Genomic DNA, 20,938 nt, shown 5'->3' with positions numbered 1-20,938 from the left:
CAGAGAGGCCTGTCCTGGGTTCACTTCTATTCAGTATTTTCAGTAATTGCCTGGGTAATGGAATAGAGAACTTGCTTATTAAATCTGCACAAGACACTAAGAGCTGCATATTGGAGAACAGGACTAGAATGCAGAAAATCAAAGTGATAGTCTGAAAAACATGGAAGGATGCAGCAAGACAGCTACAAAGTTTACTCTTCAGAAACAATCAACTTTGTAATTACAGAATCAGGAATAAGTATCCATTCAAGGAAGAGCCAAAGATTGCCATGGACTACAAACACAAATGAGCATCTAATATGCTGCAGCAATGCAGCAGCAGACATACTGGGATGTATATAAAGAGGTGTTTTGCACACACATGACACTGAAGGAGTCCTAACACTTGACTCACAGCTAGGAAGATCCCACCTGGCACACAGCCTGGATTTCAGCACTGCACTCCACCACCATCACAAACCCACTGCACACCAAGGTGATGACAGAAGTGAGGAGATGTTACGGCTATGAGGGAATGATCCACTTCCCACATTTATGAGACAAACAGCTACATACTGAAACTGCAGCCAGCCTCAGGTCAAGCCACGTCCTTTGTTAGCAGAGAGGCCATTTGCTGTGTCCTGCACAATAACAGCAAAGAACTGGGAGAGATTTCAGTGTGGACTCTCCAACAGCAAAGGCTAAAGCCAATCTCAAGAGCACTGTTCTTGCCTCGTGACAAGTGCATGAAGTAGCTGTGAGTCCTCCTTTTCTCAGATTGCCAATTCCTCTCCCTCTCAAAATCAGTCCAGCCAACATGTTTTAGTGCCCAATAAAATAAGGGTAGCAGCACTAAGACCAAGCACACTGCAATCCCCATTATTGTCCTCAGAGCAGTCTCAGCACTTCAGTTCTGACCTGCAATATGGCAGGGAAATATCCCTCACCTGCTCCCTCCTGAACTGCACTTCTAGCCCACAAATTAGCAGCAGTTAAAATGCAACAAATCCTTCTCACTAAAGCATCTCTCTCCAGAGAGCATTTTTGTGCCTGTCAGGCATTTACAAATGAGTCACAAAGGTTGTTCCCCAAACACTCCATCGTACAGTGCTGAAGAAATTTCATATGTTTTATTTTTCTCCTGCATTGCATCCAAGGTATCAAGGAATGACTAAACATCCAGAAGTGTCTCCAGCCCTCCACGCTGGTGGATCTCAGCTGTCTTGTCTCCTGCTTGTTTTGTTTTATAGTCCAACAAGAAGCACTGCAATACTGGCAGCAGCCAGCCCTTACAAGCTATTGCAAACTAGGGTGAAAACTGATCAGCCATGGAACAAAAAAGCTGATCTCTGCAAGGGAAAGATGTGCTAGGTGAAGAAAATCACTGCTAATGGAGAGCATCATGAATCAGTCTGCCATGAAGCACAACCTGAGAGAAAGCAGAGAAAGGCAACCAACCAGGACGTCGAGTCTCAGCACAGAATTGGCTGCCTCACGATGCTGTGAGAAACTCCAGATCCCAAGGCAGATCAGTGTTACCACAACAGTTCACTGTGTTGAGGCTGTTTTGGGTGTTAAGGAAAAGCAAAGTCTCCTCACACTGAGTAAGATGGATTTACAGACTTGAGAACAAAACCATTAATGGTTTCTTCTCCTGCAATTCCTCCTCCAGTGGAAATATCTTAACCCCCTGTCTTTGTATGAACATTCTCAACCAAGATCTGTAGAAGAGCATTTTGGTACCCAAATCTAAAGCAAACTTAATGAGCTAATGAAATAAAAAAATAATAAAAAACCCCCAACACCAAAACTCCTTCCCCCCCCCTTTTTCACCCCCATCTCATCTACTGCACTGTTTATATTTTTGTGTTCATGCCCCAGAAATGGCATTAGGACTGGAAGCCTGACAGCCCTTTCTGCCAAGTGTGGCTGCACCTTTTCAGGCAGGGAACTTTAATCTAACAAACTGTCAGCAACGAGCCCACGTCCTGACAGAACGGGCTCGAGAGGCTGCCCAGCACAGAATACACAGAAAGGCTCTTTGCTCATGATGAATAGCTACTGACCCTGCTTGAAAAGGAACAGACTGGTTCTAAGCTCAGGTCTAGCCACACTCTCCTCCCCACCAGGACAACTTCTATTGAGCCTGGAATAACTGAAGAGAAGGTCCTGTAATGTCTGTGGATTCTTTCTCCAATACAGAGGTGTGTTAGCTGAAAAGACTTATTACAAGTCACCTTTGCTATTCTTGATTTATATTTTATTCTTGAGAGCTACAAGAACTTACAGAGACAAGAGCTGTGCCTTATGTTGCTTCTGTTACAGACACCTAATCTGTGGATTTTTCTTGATAGATTGCAGATTTCCAGGGTCCTTAACAGTATTTACATTTATTGCAAGATCAAGCTTTGTATAGTTTGCACTGCATGAAAACAGACACAAGCTAGAGAGTTGCTCTTAAAATGTCCTTTTTTTCTGCTGGAAGAAAAGCAGGCCTGGAAAACAGGCTTGACCTCACAGCTTTCCCCTCTGCTGGCTCATAGAAATGTTGAGTCTAAAGAAACGGAATGCTTCTGTTTTAGAGTAGTTGATTTTAACAAAAAACCTCTGGGAGAGGAAAATAACCATAAAACCTGGCAATAAGACATAGCAGAACACCATGAAGTCTGCAGGCTTTTACCTTCTGCCATAGCCTCTGAAGACAAGTGGGTATTTATCACATAAAAGGCAAAACACTCATGCAATGGTTAGTCAGGACACTGTCAGGCACTTAGTCACCTGCTCAAATAATCTGTGATTTTCCCCTGCTCCCCCCAGAAGCAACACTTAATATTGATAAATGCAAAAATAGGACTAGCAAGACCCAAGTCAACAAGAAATTTAATACACATTCAATGCAGTTCTTCACCTGTCACAGAATGTGTATAAACTCTGCTTCTCAAATAAGTGCAAACTTAACCTCCCTGATGGAGGTGGGGAAGGCAGAACCAGACACAGATTATACCCTGCCAAGTGCCCAAATGGAGTAAAACTTCTGGTGAATCAGATGAGAAAAATTCAAGCAAGGCTAAAGGGAACAACCCACAAGGCACAACAATGGAAACTCTCAAGGCAAAGAGCAAACCCCCTTACTAGGAAAAGGCTCACAAGGAATTCTGATCCTCGGGTATCTAGTAACTCTATTTCACTGAATTAGTTCATTAAAATTTCTCCAGCTTATTTCTGTCAGATTCTCCTAAATTTAGCAACTTCTCCAATTGATTGAAATCACTGTATTTGAAAGGTGTCCTATTATTAGTCCTAAAAAAAAAACCTAAAAAAACCCCACCAACCCCCCAGGAAAAATTTCTTTAGGCCCTTATTGCAAGTTTGAATTTCCTTCCACCGGGCACCAACAAAAAAAAAAGCCCGTTTTGGTACAATCACAAATCCTGCCACATCTTCCAGTTCAGACAGTGCCTTCCTGATGTCAATGTCTATTTACCAGCTGCCAAGCTGAAATCAGTTTCTTAGATAACCATTTTAACACCTATAAGTGACAGTGATTTTAAGGTCACTACCCACTAGTTGGATTCCACTTGAAAAAATGACAGATTTTCCAGACCCAAAGCAAAAATAGCTAAGCATTAAAAAAAGATCTTTGTTACTAGCGATATTTCTGAGAAGTTCAACTCCTCAGATTACATTTGAGGCTGGATTCTATGATTCAAACCTCCTTGTAGCAATTTCCCAGTAAGATCCATTTCTTTCTGAGCTAACTAGGAGAGCAAACACATTCTGACTTTTTTTTTGCTTCTGTATTAAAAATTGGAGAGTTCATTTATTTCACCCAAGATCAGGTAAAGGAGATTTACCAAATTGGAAAAACTCTTAGGAATAGGCTTGTGAGCCTGTACATGAATTGCAATTATGCATGAAATGTATAACTACTAAAGGATTAGGTTGGCTCTGCTCCTATTAAGGCAGCAGAGTCTGTGGCAGTTATAGCTGTACCCAACACTCCTGGCAGGCTGAATTTCTTAGGGCAGTTTCTGTCATAAATTCAGAAATGCCACTCATTTTTTAAGTCCTCAGAAAATCACTGCAAAGCAAATGACAGGGACTTAAGCTGAGCCCTACTTCATCATTTCTCCAGACTTGCTCAGGTCCTGAAGCATTTGTGGTGCCTCACGGTTCAGCAGCAAGGAAGAGAACAGGGAAAAGTATCAGCAAAAATCCATCTCCTTGGCTCAGGGTTGCTTTAGATAAATTTTTGCAAAGCTACAGGCTGAATGCCAAGGCACCATGGTCATTTATGATCTGTAGACTGGCAGGTCATTTTTGTTGTTGGTTTGGTTGTGGGTTTTTTTTTGTTTAAATATGAAGCATTAATGACAACCTGCAAGGCTCGTTCATGTTCAGTGACATAAATTCAACTCAGAAGCTTTATTACTTGATATTTTCATGGGCATCTTTTTGCCCCATGAAAAGCTTTACCAGCTTATTCCCCACTACTGCAATAGCCAGGTCAGAGGCTCCTATGCATAAATACAAATCTCTTCACACACACCAAACAGACACCTCACCTTCAAGCATGTGGGCAGACACTAATCTTTTTCAGAGAAGGATTTGGAGAGATTAAAGTAAACTGGTTTTAAACGTTACTTTTCTCAAATCAAGTGAAGAGGTAAAAAAAAAAAAAAAAGGAAGGGAAGGGGGTTCTTACACAGCTTCCATCTCCAGGTCATCCTCATCATCTTGAGAAAGCTGTAGGTAAGGGTTGTCTGACGCTGGACGGAACTTGTACCCAGTGAGGACAAAGAACACAAGCGTGGCCATTTCATCCAGCAGCTGCAAGGGAAAACACAAGACTGAAGTTCAGCCCTGTGATGCTTTGTGGTCACACAACATTTCTCCTCATTCATAAGGTTCAAGGTTCAATGGCCAAGGAGCCTGTGCCATAGCAGAAATAAAGCAATCCCTGCCCTGTTATCATTAATCCCAGGCTAAAGGTTGTCAAACCCTTTGTTCTTTCAGCTTTCCCCGTCACTTTAAATACAGTTACAGTTCTATCCATCAATCCAGAGCTTTCAAAGAACTATGGCAAGACTTGGCTTTTAAATGAGGGGGGAAAATCATCCCTAAGTTATTTGGTATTTTCAACAGTTAATGTATTCCAAGGACTCCCTGCACAGTTACTTGGATTATATGTTAAGAAACCAAGTATTTAAAAGCCACTAAGCAATAAAGCCTGTAGATGGAAGAGCAAAAGCCTAATTCTCTGGCTCCCTGGGGCCTCAATTACACAGGGCAAACCTGACAAATTTTTTTTCCTCCTTTGTATGTTCTTGATTAATTTCCTTCAGACATCTTTAAATTGAAAGACTAAAAAAAAAAATCAATAATGCAATTACTTTCAGACATCTCATGTATAATCCAGCAGGCTCACTGGACAAACATAAGACTAAAAATATATTCCTTCACCTTAAGCATAACATTGATAAAAATCAGGAGGAGACAGGGTGCAGTACTGTGCTTTGAGATGTTCTACTATAACATGAGGACCAATTTATGGATTTTTTTGGTGCAGTTATATTTAAAGAATAATAGAGAAAAAAAAAGCCAAGGAATGGATGTATTTTCCCTTGCTGGCAAATACCTGGTACAGCCATTTCCACTGGAATGGAACAGCAATCTTTATGAGAATGGCAATGATCCGTGTGAAGTAAATGTAACACACAATCTGGGAAGGAAAAGAAGAAAGCGTGATGAGAACAATAGCACCGTCCTTACAGAACCTTTTTTTCCCTGAGAAAGAGCTCAAGCAATTCCCAAACAACTCCTTTATGTCAGACTGGTCTTATTATGCTCCTTGATAAACATGGGAGATAAAGGCTGAGGGCTCTACTGCTTGTTCAACATCCAAGTAACTCCAGCTGTTGGTAACACACTCACGTTACAGCAGGAAATGCTTTAAGTGTTACGATTTCATAGAACTTGAAGAATCACGACTGTAATTTATCACTCTTACCACTTATAAGAGCCTGAAATGAGGCTGTTGGAAATCATTAAGAAGCCTGTGTTCTCCTGGGAGATATACCCATGGCTCCCACTGACTTCATCACAAAATGCACACATGCATCTCAAGGCACCATTTGGTCCCAAGTTTAATTTTTAGCAAGTTTACAGTATGTTATTCGAGCCCATCAATTCAACTGGCAGCTCAAGCTGTCTCCAGAGGAAATCAGGAAGCATTACAAATAGCTGGAATCAATTTAAAGATAGACAGAAGGATGCAACCATTAGGAAAAAAAGGGAAGTTGCTTTTAGGATTGTAAGCCAGTTGACCAAGATGCCAAAGCACAGAGCTAGGAGCACCTCTACCACGTCCACCAGGTGTGGTAGCTCCCAACAAGTATTCCATTTAAGGGTTTGAACAGCTTCCAAGTGCTCTGCATGCCCGTGTACAGGTGTTTTACTTACCATAACATAGTAATGTCTGAAGAGCTTCAGCTTTGCTAGGTTAATGGCAGCTATCAAGAGAACACAGAAGTCCGTCAGAAAGTTGTTAAAATGAGACAGTTAATTTTTATGCTTGTCTGCAGGGTAGGCAAGTGGTCAAAAGCAGGACTCAATTAATCCCAGGCTAGAAGGGTTTGTCTCACACCCCACTGGGCACTCCAAGGAGTGCCAGACTGGAGTGTCCACACACTGGACAACTGTCAGGCTGGGGTGAGTTCTCTCTTAAAAGGGGAACTCAGATTGCTTTTACACTAATTTTTATGTGCACACACTCTGCAATATAGAGCCTTCCTCTACCTGTGTACAGCCAAGTAGAATACAGTCACCTCACTCCTGCCAGAAGGGCCACCACACCACCTGACACCACCTCCTAGAAAATTCCTGTCTTTTCTAGAGTCCTTGCTGACCTGAGCAACTTTGGGGTAATCACAGCTCTGGGAACCACTGCATCTTGTTGAACTGCAGCAGAGGCATTTTAACATCTAAGCAGGATGTTCGTGGCTCTGTCACAGCTTACAAGTGAAACGGGAAATCATCCTAAACAGTTATTAAACGCATGTGTTTCAGTCACAAGCCGTGCAAGCCAAGGCCCCGGGCGAACCTCCGTGTGTTGGACAGATCCCATCAGCTGCAGGAGCACAGCAGACACTCATGTGAACGAGCTGAGGTCAACAACAGATGGAACAGCTGTCAACTCTGGTTTGAGAGTCAGGTTTTGTACGTGCAGCAGGATTACGAACATGGACTCCTGATGCTTTTGTGACAACATGAGAGGCAAAGAGCCCAAGATATGTTGACAGCGTACAGAGGTGCAGCTTAGAGCCCATGATACAAGCTGCCAGTTAAAAAATGTTGCCACATATTTACTGATAGTCCCTCCAAGCCCTCATAATGTATTTATCAGATGTGGAAGTGCAATACATTGTGCTTAAGTTCGCCTGCACCTCCTCACAGAATTCACCCCCAGCACAGAGTTACAAAAGGCTGCATATCTTTGCACATAAGGTCTTCCAGGTTCACAAGAGAGCAAAACATAGTATTACACATGAGGAAGAGAAGGGCTAATAGCTCCCAAAGAAATGCTTCACTTCCTGTGACGAAAAAGCAGCTTTTCTTAAAGAAAGGCAACATCAAATGCACTGCTTCAAATAAACTCCTGTTCAAATAAACTACAGCAACTACAATGAAGTCAGGCAACATTCTGTTATAAAGCTAATTTGTACAATCTAGAGATCAAGAGTCCCTTTCCAGCTTATATTTAGTGTTCCATGAGAACCACTGAAAGCTATAGATACCCTGAGACAAACACAAACCCTCCTCCAGCAGAAACACTCCAAGAGCAGCACTTGACTAACACAAGGCATGATGACCTGATGTTAAAAGCTTTTCCCAACAGAGTTGGTGAAAGATTAAAATGTGTAACTATGCATTAAATCACGAAGCAGGGAAGCAATATTGTCCTATTTAAAGCAGAGCTGCATTAAGTGTGACCATGAAGATCTTGTGATTTCCCACACACCAGTTTGCACACAGAAGGATCTATTTTGAACTCAACGCGTCCAACTTCAGGAACTGCCACCAACTGGTGCACTGACAGACCATGAGAATTACCAAGCTTTGTAGTTCAAGGAACACCAACTCAACAGCTGTGATTCAAACTGCCAGTCCATCAGTGCTTTACAGTCAACAACAGCGAGCTGGGGAGTCATTTCTGTTGGATTCATGCAGTGCAGAGGATGAAAGGACAGCAAAGACAAAGATCTGGCTGCCAAGTGAAGTGTCACAGTGCCACCTCTCCCAGTTGATAAAGCACAGCTCAAGATCTCACCTACTCATCATGCTAATCAATACCAAGGAGTCATAAGCTGGTATATCCACCCATCTAGAATGGCTGAGCATAGGAAAGAAGGGTGAAGGAAGGAAAAAAGGCAACCACCACCAAGCAGAAAGGAAAAAAATCACCTGTGGAAGCTGGCTTGCTGATTTATTAGAACCAGGTGCTCTCTTCTAGCTGCCTCAACAGCAGAAATACTTCTCTCCACTATCAGATACTCAAGTCAGTATTAATGCATGTCTACAAAATTCTTCCAGTTTTTTTTAAACAACTCAAAAGTTACAGGACACACTGTTCTGGAGAAAATCTCAAATCATCATTGCTTGGCATCAGCAGCCTATGAATTGCTTCTTCACAGGCGGAACATGCTCCAAGCAGTCATATTTGAGTCTTGCTGTCCTGGACACTTAAAGACTTCTGTTCACCTCAGCCTGGCAGCTCGGGCACTGACAGCAGCACTTGCAGGGAGTGAGGCTTGGCCAGCAGCTGTCACTTACAACTTGAATCACTTGCAGCCCCAACCTGTAAAGCTGTGATAACACAGCAGCAGACACAGCAGGCAGCAAAGGTTGGGTAAATTTATGTTTCGAGTATGATAACCATTGTGCAAAGAACAGTACTTAACTGCAGAGAAGGGAAAAAAATAAAATTAAAAAGACTTTCTACCCAAGGTTTTACAAATTAATTCATACCTCTGTTCCATCTCTTTCATAGAGTAATTAAAAAGATAAAAGCCATCCTTCCAAGAAAGACTTATAACATCTATACCTTGCTTCCCTCAGTTCTCCCTCTCTATCACCATTTACTTTAACAGCTTGTGTCTGCAATAGCCTGATCTGCATCGACCAAAACACAACACATCCCAGTATTTTGATAAGCAGTCTCCTTTTCAGATTGCCCCTGTGCTAATTTCCAATGCTGACACTGCCTGTAAGATGGAAAAAGGAAAGTTGGACCATCCACTGCAGCCCTGCACACCACACCATAGCTTTTTGATGAATACATCTGACCTTTTCAGAATATATATGTACTAACAATCCCAGGACTGCAGCTGAGGGCACAGGGAGCTCAAGCCCAGACAATACAGTACAAAAGGCAAACCATAATGCAGCAAGAGAACACACTCAAGTACAGCTGAGAATATCTCTACAATGCTTTGCTTGCTCTGCTCGCTCTGGTGCATTTGAGATGTGATCTGTGCCATTATCGAATTGCAAATGGAAGTTTTCTATTCTCCCCAGTGGTGCAGCACACATGTAGGTCCAGACCTCAAAAAAGCAAGCCTGAGAAGTGTGGTTCTACAGTCTCTAGAGCACTCTGCTTAAAAGCACTTCTGAAAGAGGAGGTCAGATAGACACAGCAACACCCAGTGTCACGCATGAGAAGGTGGCACAGACTGGTTCATCTTGAATATCCCAGAATACATCAGCCATTTGGCACAAAAGGTCTCCACCAGGGTCAGATCAAAGTCCAAAGTACAGGATAAGTAATGTATCTCCAACATGCAGCTACTACATCAACCCTGGACAGCACCTGGAAGTGGTGCTGAGCTGAGCCAAGCAGAGGCTGCTCTGCACCACGCAGGACCAGGCTCTTTGTTCACAGCACTTTCATGGCACAGCAGCAGGAAGACACTGGAATACTGCAAGTGGTTTTTCCTGCCATGGGGGCAAGCATGAGAGCACCAATCATGATTTGCCCACTGCACAGAACACAGGGAATGTTGCCTGGGAGCTACACACTGCAATCTATTTCCCCTAATTCTGCTGCCAACCGTGACATGCTGCAGTGCCCCAGGAAAACAGCAAACCATGATTTGACTGTGCCGTGTCACATTCTCCTCACACAGTCACACACAGAGGTACCAGCAGAACAAACTGCAGCAATGTTTTCAACCCCCATTCCTCCCTCAAACAACAGATGACACGACGACTAGAGTGGGTTATGAGACTTAAGAGGTCCAGTGACCAAGAACTTGGCATTTCAAACAAAATAATATATAAATAATATATACACTCCCTCTCTTTTCTCATGATGCCTGTAAACAAGGTGGTGGCAGTGGAGCAGCTTTGCAGCCTGAAGGATTCTAGGTCAGTTTGCAAGGCTGATTTCCTTAAATCTACATGTCTGCAAAGACATTTGCAATGCAGATCTAGAAATGGACAGAGAGCACAGGCTCCCATCTGAAGGAAGATATAGTGACAGATCAAAGAGGTGTAGCTGAGCACTTGCTTAAGTCTGAAGGTGGCGATTTTTAAAGGGGAGGAAAAAAAGCTTCTAAAAATGGGATGTTTACACCCACTGCTGTGCAAGATAAGAAGCCTGTGTAGGTCAGACTTACTGCTTTAAAGATCACCTTCAAGGGAAAAAAGCAAACAACCAGGCAGCTCAAACTGAGCTGTATCACTCTGCCATGTCTATCTACTCTTCTCCATCCACAGCATCTGTATATGTAAGGTGTCCCTGGATAATGATGGCTTTAGACCCATTCCTCTAGCTTTTGTACTTTAGAATAACTTAAAATAAAAATAATCTGGTTTAAATGACTATCAGCTAGTAACTCCAAATCACTGCCACTTATAACAAGCCTTTTTATTAATTGTACACTGCTAAAACAAAGGCCTATGGCAAGCACAGCCCTGAGACTAAAGGGCTGGTAAATCCAACCAGCCTTCTGCTTCATTCCGAGTCCAGTCACATCGTAGTCACGGCTGCACTTGACCCATGGCAGTGCTCCCTAATAAACAGGGGGAAAAGCAGCTGGAAGAGAACAAGACAAACAGTCAGGAAACACCACCAAGATACCAAGCCATAAAGTCCTGGAGTTGTTAGATGCAAGGAAGCAAAAATAATTTCCCTTAGGTCTCTCTCACTGGCAAGAAGGTCACCAGAAGACTCGATGCCAGGAAAAACAACTAGTGAATGTATAGTATGTAATTCCCCAATACACCTAATAAGTTAAGGAAGCTACAGGGAAAACAGCCTTTGACTAGACAATAAATCCCAGCAGGAAACAGCCAGTCCAACAAGGACTGTCTGCACAAGATCTTGTTCTAACCACAGGACAGGCAGTGCAGCACTTAAACTGCATGAGAGGATCCAGTAATTTTTACTACTTCAGGAGAAAACTACCTTCAACAGCAAGAAAAAAATGCTGGTGATTTGAGAGTTTGTGCTGGTTCTGTTCTTCATTTGAGAAGCTGAGATACCAAGGAGCACCTCTGCAGAACAGGGCCTCCAAGGGAAGCCTCCAGAGTAAAGAGCATTTGGTTCTAGTAAAGACTATTCATTGATAAGCCTAGCATGAATGATTTTACATTTTGCAGTGCAACCAAATCACTTTTGGTTTTCTCAACAAGACACACTAACAGCATGACATCATTAGGTCACATTCTGCTTCTGGCATCACATTGCCATCCACTTGCTCCCCGTGGGCTCCTATCAACAGCCTCTAAATAGTCAAAACAGATTGTGTTTCACAAGTGATTCCCAGCACTGTGGCTCTCCTGGCCACAATCTGCTGTCAGCCTATGCAATGTTTCCCCTGAAAATATTTTCCTTAGATATTGTTTTATTATTAGTGTAGCATAACACAGTTGCTAAGTCCCTCTCAGCACACAGTTCACAGTTACTGAACTCGCAGGATCTGCACAACCAGATGGCAACACCAGTAGGTAAAGCTGGTAACAGCAGTAGGTGATCCACAAGCAACATCCACGATTTAAAGAGCATCATTACCCACGGAGAACAACACAATACAGAGGATTAAAACAGCCCTTAAGGGCTACTGTGCATAGCACTGACTGACTGTAAAGAGACAGCCATTTCCTCTCAAATTAACGTTTTCTTTTACACACAGTGCATCCTTCAGAACTGCTTGGGTTTACTCAGATCTGGGTTCCACCGGTTATGAAGGACAGTGGACAGGTCCAGTCTTGATGCTGAACATCCTTGCTGTTGGCCACCTCTCCTTCACTCAGGATACTTGAAGTAAAGTAAACTCCATAGCACCACCTTGTGATAAGAACCAAGGCAGGCACGGGGAGATCACCTGGGACCACACGGATCTGGAATTGGTGTCTCGGTTCCATGCACTAACTGCTGTGTGCTCAATGCCAGGACAGTCAGATCCATTGCCACCCAGGGAAGAACCAGGCCTGACATAAGTGAAGTCCTCCATTCAAAAGAGACTGCTTCAAGGAGTATTTAAATTTTAACACTTTTTAACAGTAAGAGCATAAATACTCCAGAACATATGCTCGGTGGACAACATATAACAAATTCATCAGTGAATGTCACTGGACCCAAGTGAACACACTGATAATAAATCTACTAAAAGCATTCATGTTACATTATTAAAACTGACTTTTTTTACATTTGTTTCTATTAGAAATTAATAATTTTCTACCTTTAAGTTTGGAGGGGGTTTTTTGTGTGTGTATAGGGTTGTTATTTGGTTGTTGTTTTTTTTTAAACAGCTCAGAACATAAAAAACCCCCAAATTCATTGTAAGTATGGCTTCAATTTAACAGATGGCAAAAAAACCCAAAACCAAAACCTAACCTGTGGTCTGAACAGAGCTGAGTTCAGTACCCAGCCTTATACTTCACCTACAGAGATAATCAGCAGTGAAATGCAAGAGTGGCAGTGAAAGCCAAGGAAATGGCTGGAAGAAGTATCCAGACCTGGGAATACATGTCCAGAAAGGAAAGACAAGAGTTAAAGGACAAAACTGGGTTAAAAAGCTGTTGCCAACAAATGACCTTCTACAAACGAAGCTTCCAAGAAGAATAAGCCACCAAATGACAGAAGACTGAAATGGCTGCCTGCTTCCAAGGAAATCAGAGTATGCTCCATAGCTTGTATCTGAGGAACTAATTCAGAAGTGAGCAGATAAGGCAGGAAAAGCACACACTACAGCAGCTGTACTTGGGTTGGCCTTCCATCCATCACCTCATTTTCACTGCTACAATAAACATCACTCCACTTCCCACTAGCAGCCCTTGGAGCTGCTGTACAAACATGGACAAGTCAAGAACTGTGCTACACTGAATGCCAAGTTAGGTTTTGTTTCATAATGAGGTTTGCTTCCCTCTATTCTGCCAGGAACAGAGTTCTGCAGAGATTGAAATAAGGGGGTCTAGTTAAACTAATAGTCAGCAATTCTGGAATTCATTTCTAGTTCTGCTTCTGAACATTCAAGTGAGAAAAAAAATGGCAAATCTGTCAAGATGATTTGCTCTAGATGTCATGTTTAGCTCAAGCACAGAGAGCTGTGCAGGCAGCAGAGAAGGAGTTACACACAGCAGTTCTGATAGTCAAAGCAATACATGAAAAAGGTCATTTTCCAAAAGCTATTCCCACGAGCCCACTGAGGAAAAGTAGAGTGACACTAAAATAGTGTAGATTTATAGTTTTAGTTTACATATTTTAAATTAGCATCACATGTTTGAAATTCTGGCATTGTGACATGAGGCATAAAGCAGAAAAAAAAAAGATTACTTGCCTTTCCCATCTGTTGCTGAAGCCTCTTGTAAATGTCTTATTGACCTGAAAAATAAAAATAAAAAATAGATTAGCTATAAGTTTTATACTCCCTTTCCACTGTAGTCCTCTAGATCACTGACAAGTTTTGTTAGCTCTTTATGGCTGGGGTATGATCAGAATTAACTGTGCTTGGCACTGCACACACTCCACCCTCATGCCCCCAGCTCAGGCAGTTAGCTCAAGTATCTCTGTTTCCTTGGGATTAAGAAAGCAGATTGCTAAAGCCCACTTCAGCCTACAGAAAGGTTTGTGGGAGGGAGGGAGGGAGCAGAGTGAGAAACTGGGGCATTTTCCAGCATAATGCTTTCCACTTGTAAAATTAAGCTGAGCCACTCTTCAGAGAGCTGCCAAGCATTTGGCATCTTACTGCTCTTTTAAGCTCTTTTCATTTAAATAGTTGATTGCAGCTTACACATCTACATAGGCAACTTATGTAACAGAAACTACCCTGCAGGAATGTAAATCCAGGGGCCAAGTCTTAGTCACCTTGCTCACATGAATCATCCCACCAGCTGCAGTGACACTACGCAGATGTAAAAGGGGCAGGATTTTATGTCAGAGGCTTCACTGCCAGTTTATGTTGGCACCGTGGCAATGCAGGAACACTGGCTGCACATTTTAAACAGTCATAGGACAGGTCACCCAAATGCATTTCTTCTTCAAATACAGTTCCTTCATGGAAAGTGAGTTTTGCACCAGCCTATCACTGGGTTGGACACATGGATTTCAGCACTAGGCAGCAAGAACTGCAACTGTAGAAGTCACTTCTATCATAGGAAATCAGTCTGACTACAAGTAAAGTTACTATCCCTGCAATTTTATTTGCCATACCCAAATATCTCAATCTCAGAGCTGCAGCATTTTGACTGGAGAGGAGGAAAGGACAAGCGAGTAGGGCAAATTTCTTGGAATACATTTCCCATTCTTGGCAGAAGGCCACCAGGACTGTGTAGGGCTCTGCCTTTCCACAGAATACAATCAGAAAGGGAAGGACAGCTGAAACCCACCATCACAATTCAAGCTGAAGCTTATTTCCATCTACTGAGCAACAGAGTTATCTAAAAAATTAGAGTAACACCATGGGGAGAGACGACCTGTTACCAGACATTTGTATACATTCTGCATACATTTTGCATTTCAGAAAAAAAATAGAGATACTGAAGAAAAAAGAAGAATATTCTGTGTTTACTAACCAAGGAGACAGAAGCTTCTTCATATCTTCCTTTAAACCCAGCTGTTTATCCAATTAAGACAAAATGCATTTAGAAGATAAATGTTCTGGCTAACTGGCAAGAAGCAACAATAGTGTTTATCTGAATTATCTGTGTTTTGGTCGGGTTTTATATAACCAACATTATTCCTTGCCAAGTAGAGTGGAAGGAAGGGCGGGGAAATGCTCCCTGTGGGATTATTTCTTCTCAACAGTCAAATAAACATGCGGCTACTCTGCTTGAAGGCAGCCCTGATCTTAGACAACAGTATTGTCTTAAAATGTAGCAGTCTAGTTTCTAATCTCAGTCAGTGAAGCAAAATCCCATTTTTCAATTTAGAGAATCAACACTTTTGCAAAATTCCAAGTTTCAAAAGCACTTACAGCCTGCACTGTGCTGGTCACATCTACATCACTACCCACCTTACCTTACCCCCACTAACATCCCCCAAACCAGCGTCTTCCACAACACCAGACTGAAGTGTCAAAGCTTATAAAGTTTAAAAAAAAGACAACAGAATGCTTGACTCCACAGGACCACTGACTCCTTTTGCTTTGCAGTATCTGGAGCTCTAACAAGCTGTCAGCGCCCATTAATTCAGAAACAGCTCAAGCCACCAGGGCTCTGCAACCACACAACACATACAGCAACTCACCATACCACTGGAAACAGGATGGCTCCACAGCACAGCAAGTCTACCAGGAAAAGGATTTCTTTCCAGAGGCCATATTCAGTCGTGCCCTCCTCTGTGGACTCTATGATAATGTACGCCACGTTCGCCAGCACCTGCACGACGAGACACGTTCCACGGCTTCAGAAACCCCCCAAGGAGACACCAGATGTGTCTTGCCAGTTCAGCAAAAGCCCATTCAGTAACATCAATACTTTTTCCTGCAGCTCTACATCAAGAAGTCACACGTTCAGCAACATCTTCACAAGGTTTACAGAAATAAAACTGATGGGGACTTATTCCTGCTGACGTTCAGAAAATAGTTCTTTTGTTATATACTGTGCTGAATCCAATGATTTATATATCAGTAGAGAAAAAGAGAGCAAAATCTGATTGTTTTTATATATAGAAGCAGGACTCTGCAGAAGCACATACAGACAATAGTTTAAGCACATAATTCTAAATTAAGCCAATAATTCAGACAGGTCATCAACCATTTTTTGTACTCCACACCTGAGCTCTGTAAGAGCCTCAAACACTAATTCTATACTTATGGTTTGGAGCTGGGTAAGGGATTTCACCAGGAAAGGTCAAAAAACTGTTCTATCTACAAAAAAAACAGAAGTGCTGCTCTCCTGTGTACTTCAGTTCCTGGACCAGGAGACTGATTACTTTGAACACATTGGGAATGTTTCCCTCAGACCCACCAGGCCTACAAGTCTTGGTTTTCTCATTTTTATTTCCAGAACTCACTCAAGAAACATTTCAGAAGTAACAGTTTTCATTTAATTTCTATGCATTGTAGTTTAGTACCGTTATCCAGCCCAAATTTTGTCCCAGCATGAATACAGCCACTTGTTCATTTGCTGAAACTATTTGATCAGCATTACCTCATGCTCGATATAGAGGGAAAAATAGGGAATATTACAGAAGTAACTTCTAGCCCAGGAAATTCCAGCTCAACTTATACTGTAACCAATACAAGCAGTAAATATGTGATATTATGTGAAGTTTGCACAGCCTTTTCCAGTCTGCAAAAGCAGTTCTCCCAGAGTACAGGAAATATCGACACCCCTCAGTCCTCACCTGAAGTGGGATGACAATCATGAAAATTTTTTTGTCTTTATCTGACAGGATGTGTTTAATGAAAGCCCAGCCTGTGCCAATGAGGGCGATAGTGATGAACAGAAGGGCACCTTTCAGTCTGCAAGGGAAACACACACCGCAGTGAGAGACTTTATCACACTTCCTCTTCTGCCCAGGTTCTCTCCCACAGCCAGCAAAGCCACAAACCCAAACAAATGCTTTGCTATTCATAATTTTGGCAAGCACTTATCCATCCCACAATAGTGAAGCAGATGTACTTGCCTACAACTGTGTACCACAGAGCAGTATTAGGCTTCATTCACAATTGTCATTAAATGCAATCTTTTCCTGGGGGAGTCATCCATTCACCATCCTGAACAGCAGCAAACACAGGCAGCTGTGCCCTCTTACCATTCACACCAAGAGCAAATTAGATACTTGAATATTAGTGTGAACAAAGGAAAGCAAAGCATTTGTTATCCTTTTACTCCTCCACCCACAGAAGTGCCAATCCTCTGCAGCTGCCCTCTGTAAGTGGAGCTTTCCCCTTCACTCAGGGCTGATTGCTGATTCTTTGGTACTGTGGTGTGAATGAGAAGACAACAATTTCCCAGTTTTCTCAGGAGGGAGGCAGCTCCTCAGGCAATTCATTCTATTGTCTGAATCTATCACATCCATCTTCTGACATACTTACAGGTGAGTGATGTAATAAACAACAGCCCAGCCCTCAATGGGAAATCCCTGAGAAGAGATGTAGTGATAGTCGATCTGGAAGCAGAAAATACAGCACTTTACAAGCTGCTCTTCAGCACCCTACCCTCTGCAAAACAGATCTGCCTGACAACCACTTCAAGTTTCATTTTCCAACCAGTGTGTGCAAACCCAGCTCTGTCACATTCAGAGATCACTTCCTCCCGACACATTCTAGTTTTGTTTAGCAACGAGATCATTTCCACTTGCTGTATTTCTTAATAGTTAGTGGATGTATCTCGTACAATCTGCATCCTTCCCACACACTCCCATGCTTAGCTATAGTGAATCAACTGCATTTGGAACCTATTTATTCATTCATTGTTCAAGTTCAGTTGCATTCCCTGAACTAGAGGCTTTCTAGTTTCACTGGAAGCCAAACTCACTTCATTAGACTCCAAAAATATTTGTAGCAGCTATTTTGGCACGAACATGAAGGTGAAGATCATGGCTGGCATAAACACTGAAGGATTAAATGCTTGCCACTACCTTTGTTTATGAGATCTTTCCAGTGGAAAGGCAAAGTCAATACATTTCCAAGACTATCTATTGAAAGTCTTAAAGCTGATAAGGTGAGGTCTGTTACCATACACCATAATACTTCACCTAAAGTAGTGCCCTTGAATTTTACAAACATTCATCAAGGTTTCTATTTATTAACACTCACAGCAAGCCATGCAGCTGAGGCAGCAGCACAGCTCAAGCTTCCAGGCCAGCCTCAGATGGCCAAAACATCAGAAATTGTGGAGCTCATTAAACCCTCAACCCTTGCTGCTTCAACACTTCAGGCCATGATCTCAGTTGTACTTAAAGTCAGAATTTGCTGATGAAAACTGAATCATTTCCACCAAAGAGCTGCAGCTCATCTCCAATGCTTCAGTGTTAAGGACAGTTCTCCCTCCTCTCTGAAGCAGATTTCTCTAACAGCATGCCCTGGATTCCATGTTTCTATTTCCCAGGTGAACAACAACAGCAGAGACATACACGTACCGCATGGAAGACCAAGGACAGAGATTTTGTGAAAGGAAGGGCTGCCATGAGCCAGTGAATCTTAAAAACATCATTTCTGGGAAGAAAGAAAAGAAGGAGGAGCATCAATTAAAAAAAGAATCATCAGGAAAAGAAGATATTTCTTTAAGATATTTGACCTTTAAGTGTCAAAACAGTCACCCCCAGGCTGAGCTGACCATTAGTGCAAAAGGATTCCCTTGAATACTGCAGTTTCTGCAACAACCTGAACAATGTTTCAACTACATGTTCTAAACCCCTGATTTTTATACTTGGGTTAATTAAAAATAGCAATTAATACACATATCCTGCATATATAATCTTAATTGTTAGATAATTTGCTAAACATACTTCAAATGTGTATCACTCCACCCTTCAGCCCAAGTCCCTGCACCACGTCACCACAAATACCAAATCATCTGATCACCAAATCAAATCAAATCATCTGATCACCAAATGAACTTCAAACTACCAACAAAGAGGCCACCAAGTGAACTTCAGGCTAACTTAGAGGAAAAGCCAAACAGAACCACAGGTGCTGCTGGCTTCCTTTGCTATGTTATAACTATTAAGCAGCAGGGGTTTCAATCCAGAATTCCTATAACTTTCAACAGCAATCAACATGTTCATGGCTCTCTACTGCCATAAGTAGCCATTTCCCATATGAAAAAAGTGATCAAAGTTTTCTTATTTATTGTCAAGTAGTGTTCTCCTTTAGACATGAACTACAGGAATTTCCTATTTTTGGTCCCAATATGGTTTAATATGTACACTGCATGAAGAATTTTTAACATGAGAGTTTACTTAATAACAACAGTCTGCAACAACGATACTGACCGAAGCAGTTTTCAAATATAAACTGTGTGTATTAAGCACACAATATTGAGCCATATTTGGAGTGATCAAATCCATGAATTAGGCATTATAAGAGGAGGAATAAAAGATAAAAATCAAAGGTAGGCCCCTACTTGTCAGTGACACCCAACTAACCTGCTTACCTGCGTTTACGAAGTATGTGGATCCATACAGTCCCAGACAGGAAAAAGAACATAGCCATGGAAATGTAAAGTTTTGGCAGTGGGATTTCACCTGCTGAGAGGTAGCTTTCAGGATTCTTTTCCGTAATTTCTATCTGAATATTAAAGGTGTGTTATGTGCACAGTTGAAAAAAGACATTTTTTTTTAAAGCCCTGAGTTAACAATTACGGTTCACAATCAAATTCACCTGTTTAAAATGAGCTTTTCTGAAGCAGCAACTGTTATGAGACTCAAAGAAAAAAAAAATCAAACCCAACTCTTTATCCTCAAGACTCTCAAAACATTTTGCAAAATTACTCCCACAAGAATAATCTCCTTGAAAAACAACTTTTCAGTTATGCAACATAACTGAGAAAGGCAAAGTAATTTTCCTAAAGAATAGTTGTTCCCTCTCCCAAACTTCACAGCTTGCCCACCTTTGATTCAGAAACAGTATCTACAATAAGCTGCCAGCCTGTTACCCTGTGACTGAGAAAATAGAAGCATTATTTAGCATCCAATTTATGCCCCCAAGTGGCTTGATTACATGTACAAGGACTTCAATAAAATAATGCATTAGGACTAGTTTGCAGTACTGAAACTCTAAGTACATCCAAGCAGGTCAGTTAACCAGGTTTTCTTCTCTTTCCAATTTCTTCAGCGGATCAAACAGCAATTAAAAAAGCTGGTCTTCTAAACATACAACTTCACCAGCAGATTTAAAGTAGCCCAGTCTGAGTTAAGTCAGGGCTGCTAAGTTTTATCACCCACAGGCTCCCTTGCAATAGCATTAACACTACCATGTAAAAAGCAGTTCAGGGGTCTGATCTGGCTGAGTTAGTCAGTGAGAGGATTCATAACAAACTGGCTCATTTTACACCAGCATGAGCACAGGAAAGAGGAAAAAAAGGGGAAAACCTAAGTGATAATGCCCAAACAAACACAGGACCAAACCCTTGGATATCAAAAGAGATGAGACATCTGTTAGAACATATTGCCTTTAAAATATGCATGTAACACCATAAAAACACATCTTTAATTAGGCCAGAACAAGCAATAACACTGAATTCACAAATACCAGCAATTTAGATTGCAGCAAGAGCCTTAATATGTGCAACAATGTAAAGAAAAAAGTGAGCTTGAGTGCAGCAAGACACAAACAGCTGTTTTAGCTCCCATCCCATTACAGCATCTAGTCACAATAACTGTGTACACTGAACCCAACCCACAGTCACTCTTCAGATTTTCTGACATTTCTACAAAACCAGTACTTTAATTATTTTTACGGTAGTTGCTTCCTTCAGAAATGCCTCTGCAGAGATTGAGGCACAACTG

At 41.8% G+C, this 20,938-nt stretch overlaps 1 protein-coding gene across 3 annotated transcripts in view; it reads right to left on the bottom strand.

Moving 5' to 3' along the window:
- Positions 1-20,938, bottom strand: part of GPR107 (G protein-coupled receptor 107) — a 37,478-nt gene that overhangs the window by 6,856 nt on the left and 9,684 nt on the right. The window contains exons 9-17 of one of the 3 annotated variants that reach the window (XM_017810310.1): positions 19,585-19,718; positions 18,569-18,644; positions 17,523-17,596; positions 16,829-16,946; positions 15,728-15,858; positions 13,821-13,864; positions 6,442-6,491; positions 5,618-5,701; positions 4,685-4,809 (exon numbers count right to left, since the gene is read on the bottom strand). In XM_017810310.1, coding sequence (XP_017665799.1) covers positions 4,685-4,809; positions 5,618-5,701; positions 6,442-6,491; positions 13,821-13,864; positions 15,728-15,858; positions 16,829-16,946; positions 17,523-17,596; positions 18,569-18,644; positions 19,585-19,718 — 836 coding nt within the window. Of the gene's footprint in view, positions 1-4,680; positions 4,810-5,617; positions 5,702-6,441; positions 6,492-10,905; positions 11,075-13,820; positions 13,865-15,727; positions 15,859-16,828; positions 16,947-17,522; positions 17,597-18,568; positions 18,645-19,584; positions 19,719-20,938 lie in introns of those variants that run through there. The other 2 variants (XM_017810311.1, XM_017810312.1) reach the window with 2 other exon arrangements.

Source organism: Lepidothrix coronata, unplaced genomic scaffold (assembly GCF_001604755.1).
Source record: "Lepidothrix coronata isolate B3197 unplaced genomic scaffold, Lepidothrix_coronata-1.0 Scaffold28, whole genome shotgun sequence".
NCBI classification, from domain to species: domain Eukaryota; kingdom Metazoa; phylum Chordata; class Aves; order Passeriformes; family Pipridae; genus Lepidothrix; species Lepidothrix coronata.
Note: the sequence above shows the minus strand (reverse complement) of the source record. Positions and strands in the feature narration are given on the sequence as shown.